Source organism: Notothenia coriiceps, unplaced genomic scaffold, assembly GCF_000735185.1.
Source record: "Notothenia coriiceps isolate Sejong01 unplaced genomic scaffold, NC01 NC01_scaffold00021905, whole genome shotgun sequence".
In the NCBI taxonomy this organism is placed as follows: Eukaryota; Metazoa; Chordata; class Actinopteri; order Perciformes; family Nototheniidae; genus Notothenia; species Notothenia coriiceps.
The window spans coordinates 9,563-21,264 of record NW_011354606.1 but is presented as its reverse complement, the minus strand read 5'-3'; the positions used below and the strand labels follow the sequence as shown (position 1 = coordinate 21,264).

Sequence of the window (11,702 nt, the reverse complement as noted above, 5' to 3'; positions counted from 1 at the left end):
GGATTTTGGGCGGCAGTATACGCCGTGAAGTGGTTTGCGGCCTGCCAGTAAACCCAAAGCAGAAGAATAAGAAGTGACGTCAGCGGCTTCATTTGCCTAACCCTCCCTCAGGGACTTATTCCGGTGTGAACGCGATCTGCTAGAAAGTTCAGGAACTAAAGAGTTCAGGAACTATTCCTGGGAAAAGTACTTGGTGTGAAATCGCCTAATCTCACCGCTGCAGGTCTTGTTGTCTCCGTTGAGCAGGAAGTGGGCGGGGCATCCACAGACGAAGCCGCTGATTGGCACGGCGAGGCACAGGTGAGAGCAGTGCCCATTGGTGGCGGCGCAGGCGTTCCAGCCCCCCTGCCGTGACGAGTGGAACACCAGGATGTCCATCACGTAGTCCAGGTGGCCCTGAATCACGGTTCGATTCTGCCCGCTGGTCTTGTTGGCGCGCTCGATGCTGCGCTGGCTCCAGTCCGTCCAGTAGATGTAGTCCTGGTACTGGGTGAGGCCGAAGGGGTGAGGGAGGTCGTCTGCTATCACCTCCCGCTCCTCACCTGAAGGGGGGAGAGAGGGGGGGGTTAGAGGAGCTGGTTATAACCCCCTTTATCAGCTCTGAAATGTACTTGAATTGCCCTGAATGGCTTTAACATTAATGACATCTTGCACAAAAAAAAGTCCAGAAAAATGATCAGAAATAACTGGTTCTTTAAATTAGACACATTTTTGAAGTTCTAAAATATGTAACTTCTGCACCATCTGATGTTTAATCATGTGATATGTTATTACCCAGCATGTTGGAGGACTCGATGAGTGTAGTGTCCAGGTCTGTCCAGTAGAGGCGCCGCTCAGCGTAATCGATGGTGAGTCCGTTGGCTCGCCCTACGTCCGAGACCAGAGTGAGACGCCCCGTCCCGTCCATCGCCGCGCGGTCGATCTTAGGCTTCCCCCCCCACTCCGTCCAGTACATGTACCTGAGGGACATGAAGGGGTGTTATTGGGACGACATGAATTGTAGTTTGTGTGTATTTTCTTGGCAAATTTACAACTTAAGTTTTGGATTTTTCAAACAATTATTTTTGGTTTTTTTCTCCTAATTTTAACATTTAAATCTCGGAGAATATTAAATTCTTTCCTTTACAAAATACCACATTATTCATGGAAGAAAATTATAATATTATTCTAATTTTTGAGGTTTTCTTTGTGTTCAATCTTAGAGAATATTAAACATTTTTTCCGTTAAACTTATATTTAAAAACCCTCAAAATATTCCTACTGTTTTTTTTCTCAACCGATCACGGAAGAGACTTTGTTTAAACTGTTTTTTATCTTAATTTGTGCGTTTTTTGTCTTTAATCTTGGAGAATATTCAATTTTTTCCAAATGTTTCAACCCCTCTAACCCTCCTGTACTGATCCCTCACCCCTCAGCCGGGTCCAGAGCCAGCGCCCGCGGGCTGTCCAGGTCTTTCCAAACCAGAACCTGCCGGTGCTGCCCGTCCAGTTTGGATACTTCGATGCGATTGGTCCCCGTGTCGGCCCAGTAGAGGTTCTTCCCCAGCCAATCAACAGCCATCCCCTCGGGGTAATCCAGCCCGAACTCCACCACGTGCTCCAGAGCCGAGCCGTTCATGAAGGCCCGGCTGATCGTCTGCAGAGAGGAGAGGGATTTATACAAAGTACATTTCTAGAAATATTTATAAGAAACAAGTGTACGAAGAAAGCTTGTCTTAGAAATATGTAATAAATAGTCTGGAAAAGATGGGTCAAGAAACAAGTGTCCAGATATAAAGAAGTGTCTCTGCCTTCAGCGTGATGTCGGTCCAGTAGATGCGGTTGTCGGTGACGTCGAAGTCGAGCGCGGACGCCTCCTTGACGCCGGTCAGCGGGATGGCCACGTTGTTGTTGTTTGTTTCCAGCGAGATGCGGCGGATGTCCGTGTGTCTGGAGAACAGCAGGAAGGCTTCGGGGACGATGCAGTTCTTCATGTCGGAGACCAGCTCCAGACCGATGGGACACCCACAGATCACTCCTCGAGGAGTGAAGAGGCAGAGGTGACTGCAGCCGCCATTTAACTCAGAACAGGCGTTGGTTCCTGGAGGAGGAAGAGGAGGAGGAAGAGGAGGGTGATCATTTGGGGGCAGGGCCGGACTGGGACAATAAGTCAGGCCTGGAATTACACACCCAGCCGGCCACTACCAGTTTTCTTTTGTGCCATTTTCCTGGATTTATTTGTCAATATTTACAGCGCTTCTGCCCATAGTGATAGCCCTAAACTTTAAATCTACTACCCCAGAATAAACATATGGACATGGGTTACTATTTAAAAAAATGTGCAAATCTATTTAGGAACCTATCCATGTGAACATATTTTAAGTGGGTAGACCTCAAATCCTCTAGGGGGGTCTGGGGGCATGCTCCCCCGGTAAGATTTGTTTTTTTAAATGTTGGACTTAAATGCATCAATATGGTGCACTTTGAGGGGGAAATAAAGAGACTACACCCATATGAAACAGAACTGTATACATTCAAATAATCATATAATCAGAAGAACATGGCCATAACCAATAACATACCATATCCAATATGAAAAAACATTGAAACTTGTTTATTTATTGGTTTTTGTTTATTTATAGTTGTGAGTGTGTCTGGGCTCCTGAACCAGCCTAACCTGTCTCTCCCCTGCTCCTCTTTGAGGCAGCAGCAAAGACTAATTTTAGCTCTCAACAAGTTTTTAAAGTTTATCTTACCTTTTTTCACCTAGTTAATCTTTAAAAATTTATTATTCATGCATATTTGACTAATCACTCCCCCTTCAAATGGAAATATGTGTTTACATAAATGGTGACCAAACCGTTTGAGACCCACAGAGATAATTTAGACTAAGTTAACTATCTAAACACTCTAAAGTCCTTTACCTCACCTGAGCTGTAGTTATCAGTCTCTCAGTCTGACAGCGGAGGCCTGTACTACGAAGCTGGTTCAACCTAACCTGGATATGTTTGAGTTAGCCGGTTGGCCTAATCCAAAACATACGCGCTCTCGCTAAATTGTACTACGACGCGGGTTATCAAGTGAATCGCTCAAGCCAGCCATGTCCTATGTAGTTAGGTGCGCGTTCACATGAAAGGGGTGGTATTTGGAGCATTCGACCAATCACAAACATAGAGAAGCGACGCTGCGCTGTCAGTACTGACAGCGCAGCGTCATACTTCCTGAATGGAAAGTGAACTTTAATATTAGACATATGAATAAGTTAAACTTTAAACATCCATTACTTAAACACTTTATCCAGGATAAAAGCCACATAGTTGCACCTGCAAGGTGAATACAGGCAAAAGAAAAAGTGTTTGAATGCGTACATTAACAGGTTTATGATATCACTGCCCCGTCTAAGACACGATCTGACTTTAATTACATTTGACTCGAGTGTTTCGTCAACTTAATGTGTTGCTTAAAATAATACTTCTGCATGACGTGTGCTGCCATGTGTTTCTCATCCTCAATCTTCAACTTAAAGTGTGGTCTAATCCAGACTGCTTTTCTTCGGCTAAGCCTAATATTGTTTAGGAAATTCCTGTTACAGTATTCAGTTCAACCATTGTTAAAAACAAAGTACAATATTGCCTGATAGGCGTTGCATTACATAGCTTATCTCATCCTTCCTCTCCCTGCTGCTGGTGATAGGCAACCAGTCTCCGCTGGGCAATCAAATCGGACAACAGCAAAGCAGGAAGCTGTGGGATTTTCTGAAACTGCAACATGAGAAAGGTCATTTGTTCATCTAAGGTTCTGTATCATGTTGGCTATGTGTCATTAAACTGAATTACTATCCTGCATAACCATTGCCAAAGAATACTTATTGCTAAAAAGGAAGCAAGCATGTCAGACAGATTGATCTAGCCCTATGGACACTCAACCCTCCGCATCTAATTGGACACATTAAATTCAAGCACATTTTTGTAAATATTTTCACATGCTGCACGTATTTTTTTTATTTGACTTGAAACCCTTTCACACATGCAATGCTGTCCTGAATATATTTAGACATAGCCCGGATGAGTTGTGTGAGAGAACACAACTGTCGGATAGTACTTTAAACAGATTTTCACTCTTTCCTCATTTAAAGTCTGTGTATTGTCCGATTTAGCCCATGTGGCGATCATTCTCCGGAAATTTTGTTGACAGCTACGGCTGATGGGAAAATCATTAGGAGAAGTAGTTTCTCTGTCATTCAAACTATTTTTAGAGGCCTGGAGAGGTAAAACTTAAGCAATAATCACAAAGTACAGCTGGAGCTGATGGAAATACCATTACATTTGCAGGTATTTTAACACAAACCAAATAATTAGACACATAAAAAAATGTACTTAATGAAGTCACAGGATTGCCAAAGTTATTGTACCAAACACATTTTCAAATCAACCAACAGTTGATGAGACATTTAACTCAAACCGCATACTGTATGTTAGCAGTCAGGGGATCAACACAATCAAAAGGATTCATCCCCTGGGGATCATGAATGTGAAAGTATATCACAATCTATTCGGAAGTTTGGATCTGGGTCAAAGTGGTGAAGGAAAGAGACACACATCACTAAATTTGGTAAAAACCCGATGAGAGTTACGTTGCCAGTCCTTCTGTCTAACAAATGTGATCAAACATTCTGATTCCTGAAAACGTACAGAAAGATACTCTATATTTTGCATACTTTATGTTGTAGAAAGTAATTTTTTGCATAGACAGAGCCAAAAAAAAAAAAACCAAAGGGCAAATGCAAAATATTTCCAGAACACTGCAATCTACAAAGAATACAGTAATTTTCTCCTTGAGAGTCGGATAATTACACACTAAAGTTACACTATCAGAAATATTTAATGAAAACTAAAATAACACCTTAAAAGGACCTGTTATGTGCTTTCTTAGGCTTAGTCAGCTTGATATTCTATAATATGTCATTCTTCACATTACAAGACTTTGATACTGTGTCTGATTTCAGCGTTAAACCGGTAATAAGGGTAATGTTAATGGAGTAATAATACCATTTTATGATAGAAAGGCTGAATATCCATTTCAAGGTCCACTAATGGACTACTGGTGTGACAAAAAGAAGCTGGGGAATGTTTCAGGTGTTCAGTAGTATTTTCTGTTTTTATAAGACAGTACAAAATCTACTTAAAAATTCTCACGGCCTGTGTGTACAAACGTGTATAAAAGTATGCCTCAGAAATGTCTTGGCTCACCAAATGGAACCTTTACAATTTATGTTAAATATTTGGAAACCTAACCTCTGAATATTGCAGGCTGTTAATAGATTGGAAGGTATTTTTTTTTTTGATTGAAGCAATAAAATCCTAGCTATTTTTGGACATGGGGTTGTAGCTACCTTTGAGGACACTGAAGTCCTGACCATTGTATTTTTCCTTTGAAAATTGGCAGCCATTCTACAGTTGAAAATATTCACATGGTTAGTCTATTTCAAAGCAAATTTCATTCTTTTTGTGTGTGAAAAATAAATAAATCCAGCTCCAATATAACTCTACCCCTGAGTGAAGAGGGCTTTGAAACCTTTAGGTCTTTATCTTTGAACGTAAATATACAGTAAGGCTTTATTTGAAGTGTCTAGAATTTCCTCATGATTACCTGCAAAGTTTCCTGGAAGAATATCTGGTATGTGTACAATATGATATCATGTGTGTAGTCACGTGGAGACCAAGTTCTGTTTTAGAGTTTCAGTTGTGGGCTGAATTTATTCGCTGTTCCTTCAGAAACTGTTTAATTTTATTATAAAACTTAATTTGACAGCTAATAAGTTAATATGGGAAATATGAAAAATCCAAAATAAACATTTACATATGTTTCAATATCTGTGGGTGGTTTTAGGGTGATTCTTTATTACCAGTTGAGAAATAACTTTAAAGATACGTCTCACGTTGGTTGGTGCGCATAACAAATATTGGAAGCCCTTTCATACCCCTGAGGAAAATGTGCTTCTCTGTATTTACCCCAGAATATTATTAGGCCCAACATTTGCTGCGTTCCTCTCCAGAGGCAGTTGGCTGAGGAGGGTCGGGTGGTTCGGCTGTTTGTCAGAGTGCTCAGTCCTAGAACACATTTCTGGAAGGTTCGTCAAAACAGAGTCCTGCCATGTTTCTTCCCCCAGTTGAAAAAGTAGACCATGAGGCCCTCTAGAATAACAAGGAATGCCTGGAGCAAAAGTAATCCCCCCCCATATCACACAATAGGGGAGTATGTGGATTTTGTCTCCAGCACAGCTCTGAAAAATGTGCAGATTGATAAGAACACTGCCCTCTTTATCGTGAAACACAAGGATACAGGTTTAACTGAGCAGGCTTACCCAGCTATCCATCTGACTTCCTGTCTCTTGTTGCATTCATCCTACACGAGCGCTAACTGAAACCATACAGTTCTGATTACACACATCAGGCTCCAGAGACATGTCGTCCCGGCAACTAATAACTGCGCTTGTACAGTCTTAATTTAATGTATAACAGTAAAATGATACTGACGTGACAACAAACCATACAGCTGATAAACAAGATCTTGATTAATTCTGATGTAGAAATAAAAAAAACAGGACAGATGGTTTATAAAAAAAAAAATGTAAGGCATTATTAAGAGCTTTCTGTTCTCACACTATTTTTATGTTTTTTTTTTTACATTTTCACAAATGAAAGGTGTAGTGTGAAATAACTGGCCAGAAATAGGCAACCTTTGCCGCTTGGTCCATAGAACCAAGTCTAAGAGAGAGGGAACACAGGGATTTTAGCCTTTGCAGACCATTTACACTAAAACCTATAGAAAACTACAGGAAAGGGAAAAAACCCAAAAAGCATAATAGGGACTTTAGTAGGTGGAAGCAAACCCTCAAATAGGCTCCAATTTCCATATAAAATAAACCATTTGGTCAAAGTCACTAATCGATTTTAGACTTCAGGACTTAGTATATCATGTTGTAAGATTCAAATACAGATACAGATGATGGTCTTAGCAGGATCCTCTCCACATATCAACACACTTCTGCTGTGTTTCATTCATATAAAACGGAAAGCTTTATAACAAGGTGCATTTTCAAAGTATAAGCCAAATGTGAATATTGTAATCTTATATGAACATCTGATCTCAGAATAAAAGCATGGGATAAAAAGTAATGGTCCATTTACTACCCAACTCTCAAATATGATTTAGGAAGTTTTAGGATTACAAACATGATCCCACCTTTGTCTCTGGCAGTGCACCTGGTGAGAAATGTTTCATTAAGTGCAGATTTGAGATTTTCTCCTGATTTTCTCAGACCTGAAGCAACATCTGATTCTGACTGATGCATTTCAGCTTGATTGAAGCATCTGCATCAGCTCAACAGAGATAGAATATATGAGCCACTAAACATTAACATTTGCGGCTGATACGCCGAGTGAAGCAGGTAGGACCCAAACGCAGATAACATTTGATAATACCTTTATTTCAAGGTCTTGAGTAAACAAAACACTCTACGGTGAACGAAGTCACGAACAAAGAAGCACCAACACTGAAGACAGGAAGAGACAAGACTAAATACAGGGAGGGATAATCACAAGACGAGAAACAGCCGGGCAGGGGAGGAGAAACACAAGGGCCACAGGTGAACACAATCAGATAACTAGACACACCAGGGTAACTAATGGCAAGAGGAAAAACACAGGGAAAAGGATCAGACAATAACCCGGAGGAAAACATGACATGGAAAACAGCAAAAACAAGCTAACCTACAAAACTACAACCGTGACATGAACTTAGCAGTGTGACATAAACCCCCCCCCCCTCCCCCCTCAAGGGACGGATCCCAGACGTCCCAAAAAACAAAGTCCAGCAGGGTGGGTGGAGGGGTTCTGGAGGACGGGTCTCGGGCGGACGGCCCGGGGGCAAGGCAGAGACCAAGGTGGGGAACTCGGGCGTACGGCCCGGGGGCAAGGCAGAGACCAAGGTGGGGAACTCGGGCGGACGGCCTGGGGGCAAGACAGAGTTCGAGGAGGGGTGAAGACCACAGCGGGCGAACTCAGGGGACCGGGCTCGAGGGCGAAGACCGGACAGCTCCGGAGGCCGGGCAGGAGCCGGTGTCGGCAAGATCCCCCACGGAAGAGGACACAGGGCCGGCAGGACCCCCGGCAGGAGAACAGTCGGCGGAACCTCCAACGGCACGGGACATAGGGTTGGCAGGACCCCCAGCAGAAGAGTAGTCTGCGGGACCTCCAACGGCACAGGACATAGGGTTGGCAGGACCCCCGACAGAAGAGCAGTCTGCGGGACCTCCAACGGGACAAGACATGGAGTTGGCAGGACCCCCGGCAGAAGAGCAGTCTGCGGGACCTCCAACGGGACAAGACATGGAGTTGGCAGGACCCCCGGCAGAAGAGTAGTCTGCGGGACCTCCAACGGGACAAGACATGGAGTTGGCAGGACCCCCGGCAGAAGAGCAGTCTGCGGGACCTCCAACGGGACAAGACATGGAGTTGGCAGGACCCCCGGCAGAAGAGCAGTCTGCGGGACCTCCAACGGGACAAGACATGGAGTTGGCAGGACCCCCGGCAGAAGAGTAGTCTGCGGGACCTCCAACGGCACAGGACATGGGGTTGGCAGGACCCCCGGCAGAAGAGCAGTCTGCGGGACCTCCAACGGGACAAGACATGGAGTTGGCAGGACCCCCGGCAGAAGAGTAGTCTGCGGGACCTCCAACGGCACAGGACATGGGGTTGGCAGGACCCTCGGCAGAAGAGCAGTCTGCGGGACCTCCAACGGTACAGGACATGGGGTTGGCAGGACCCCCGGCGGAACCTCCAACGGCACTTGAGTAGGGACTTGAGTGGGAACTCGAGAGGAAACTCGAGAGAGGGCTTGAGAGGAAACTCGAGAGGAAACTCAAGAGAGGGAACTCGAGAGGAAACTCGAGAGAGGGCTTGAGAGGGAACTCGAGAGGAAACTCGAGATAGGGCTTGAGAGGTGACTTGAGAGGGATCTTGAGAGGGAACTTGAACGGAGACTTGAGAGGGGACTTGAGAAGGGACTCGAGAGGAGACTCGAGAGAGGGTTTGAGAGGGAACTCGAGAGGTGACCTGAGAGTGGACTCGATAGGGAACTCGAGAGGTGACTTGAGAGTGGACTTGATAGGGAACTCGAGAGAGGGCTTGAGAGGGAACTTGAGAGGAGACTTGAGAGGGGACTCGAGAAGAGACTCGAGATGGGCCTGAGAGGGAACTCGAGAGGGTACTCGAGAGAGGGCTTGAGAGGGAACTTGAGAGGAGACTTGAGAGGGGACTCGAGAAGAGACTTGAGAAGGGACTCGAGAGGGAACTCGAGAGGATACTTGAGAGGGAACTCGAGAGGATACTTGAGAGGGAACTCGAGAGGATACTTGAGAGGGAACTCGAGAGGGAACTCGAGAGGAGACTTGAGAGGAGACTTGAGAGGGGACTCGGGTAGGAACTTGAGAGGTGACTCGGGAGGTGACTCGAGAGGGGACTCGAGAGGGGACTCGAGAGGGAACTCGAGAGGGAACTGGAGAGGAGACTTGAGAGGTGACTCGAGAAGGAACTTGAGAGTTGACTTGAGAGGGAACTGGAGATGTGGCTTGAGAGGGGACTTGAGAAGGAACTTGAAAGGAGACTTGAGAAGGAACTTGAGAAGAGACTTGAGACGGTTGGTTCGCCAACAGAACACGGGGGCTGGAGTCGGCTGGAGAGCCAACAGGAGACGCGGGGGTCTCAGGACAGCCGCATGGACGGCTGNGGAGGAAAAGGTTCCTATTTCTGATATGGCAACACAAAAGAAAACATGGGAGCGGTGGAGATGAGGAGGTGTCGGCGTTCTGGCGATTTACTCTGAAGCCGGCTTCAGAGTAAATCGCCAGAACGCCGACACCTCCTCATCTCCACCGCTCCCATGTTTTCTTTTGTGTTGCCATATCAGAAATAGGAACCTTTTCCTCCCATGAAAGAACCTCCTCTCTAGCAGGGGCTGAAAGGGGGTGAAAAGGTTCCCGAAAAAATGTTCTAGTTCCAGATCTTTTTGGTGTGAACGCTCTTTGAGTTTGGAGGAGGAACAGAGAGTCTCTCTTGACATCATTTTAACCCCCCTGTTACTTTTTAATTATTTGATAATATCTATGGGTTATTCAGTTGCCGGATATTTTTCAGATATTTTTGGATTCCTTGTTTCTTATAAATATGTTTGAATATGACAACCTTAAATAAAGCAATAACAAGTCAAAGTGTCTCTCTTGGTATCATTTGAACCCCCTGTTTGTTCCCCTGCAGCCCCCACCTCCTTCCTGCTGTTCAGCCAGAAGACGGCCATTAACCGCATGGTGATGGACGAGCAGCAGAGCCCCGACATCATCCTGCCCATCCACAGCCTGAGGAACGTCCGCGCCATCGACTACGACCCGCTGGACAAGCAGCTGTACTGGATCGACTCCAAGCAGAACGTCATCCGGAGGGCCACAGAGGACGGGAACCAGGTACAGAAACATACATGAATATATTATAAAATGCTTAATGGCAGAACGTCATCCGGAGGGTTGGAGAGTCCCCAATCGGACCCTTAATTATATATCTGTTTTTGTGTTATTATGTTTTTTCGTGTAAATGTGTCACTTTATTCTTGGTAAATACCCAATTTGTGTATATGTGTGTTTTGTCCCCTCAGAGCATGACGGTGGTGTCCAGCCCGCTGCAGGGTCCTGGTTCTGGTCTGCAGATTTACGACCTCAGCATCGACGTGTTCAGCCGCTTCATCTACTGGACCAGCGAGGTCACCAACGTCATCAACGTCACGAGGACCGACGGCAGCCGAGTGGGCGTGGTTCTGCGCGGAGAACACGACAAACCGAGAGCCATCGTGGTGAACCCAGAGAGAGGGTAGGCCTCTTTGATGTTATATATATTTATATATATGAATTACCTCTCTTTGAGAGTTCTTTCTTTTAAAAGTCAACATTTTTAGAAAGAAAGTCAAAATTCTGCGAAAAAATGACTTCTATTATTCTCAGAAAATCTAAGACTTTTCTAAGAATGTTTACTTTCTAAGAATTCCACACACACACCTCATATTAACGAACACTTCACCTGTGCAGGTACACGTACTATAAACACACACCTCTCACAGTAACACTTCACCCGTGCAGGTACCAGAGTTCCCGTTAGCCGATAATTAACGGACTACGACCGGTAAAATATGCTGAAGACCGGCAAATCTAAATCTTTCCGGTCAAAATATATTTTCCCCTTTAGCACAATACCGCTTCAGTTGCGCCACTTATGTGACAGACAAGAAGAGTCCATTCTAATGTCTAACACTTAATGTGGAGAAAGAGATGTCCTGTATGGGTTGATTGTGCGTTGATCTGTTGGTAATGCCTCGGGGTTCCGGTGGGCATGTAAACAAATGCATAATGCTGCGCTATACTTTGTGGCCTCACCCGGTTGCATAGCGACACTTATTGTTTAGGTGTCTTTTAATAAGCAGGTAGTCATATCATTAGCTAGAACTAGCTGGATCTGATCGATATGGACATAAACGAGAGTGAAGTCTAATCTGACGGGAGAGAGAGATCAGCTGCTGCTGACGAGTCGACACGCAGCTCTGCATGATCACATGCAGCGGTGAGCGGAACAAACACACACTTCAGGTTAGAATATCACACGTAGCTATTTTAATTACCTC

At 44.9% G+C, this 11,702-nt stretch overlaps 2 protein-coding genes across 2 annotated transcripts; one reads left to right on the top strand and one right to left on the bottom strand.

The window, feature by feature from the left end:
• Positions 1-131: 131 nt before the first annotated feature.
• On the bottom strand, positions 132-2,080 carry LOC104953521 (low-density lipoprotein receptor-related protein 6-like). The gene is made up of 4 exons (XM_010780466.1): positions 1,790-2,080; positions 1,409-1,635; positions 775-959; positions 132-542 (listed from the first exon to the last, which is right to left on the bottom strand). Exons 1-4 carry the CDS (start codon positions 1,970-1,972, stop codon positions 172-174), a joined length of 966 nt encoding a protein of 321 aa, XP_010778768.1. The 5' UTR covers positions 1,973-2,080; the 3' UTR covers positions 132-171.
• Positions 2,081-10,292: 8,212 nt separating this feature from the next.
• Positions 10,293-11,163, top strand: LOC104953522 (low-density lipoprotein receptor-related protein 6-like; the record flags this gene model as incomplete). The annotated part of the gene is made up of 3 exons (XM_010780467.1): positions 10,293-10,497; positions 10,686-10,897; positions 11,113-11,163. Coding segments are annotated over exons 1-3 (419 nt in total), but the record flags the coding sequence as incomplete, so codon positions are not given.
• Between the last annotated feature and the right edge of the window lie 539 nt (positions 11,164-11,702).

Coding starts and splice junctions, on each gene's coding strand:
- LOC104953521 (XM_010780466.1), bottom strand. CDS start 1,972: ATGAAGAACTGCATCGTCCCCGAAGCCTTCCTGCTGTTCTCCAGACAC. Junction 1,636..1,789: donor GGACCGACATCACGCTGAAG/GCAGAGACACTT, acceptor TCCTCTCTGCAG/ACGATCAGCCGGGCCTTCAT. Junction 543..774: donor CGAGTCCTCCAACATGCTGG/GTAATAACATAT, acceptor TCCCCCCTTCAG/GTGAGGAGCGGGAGGTGATA.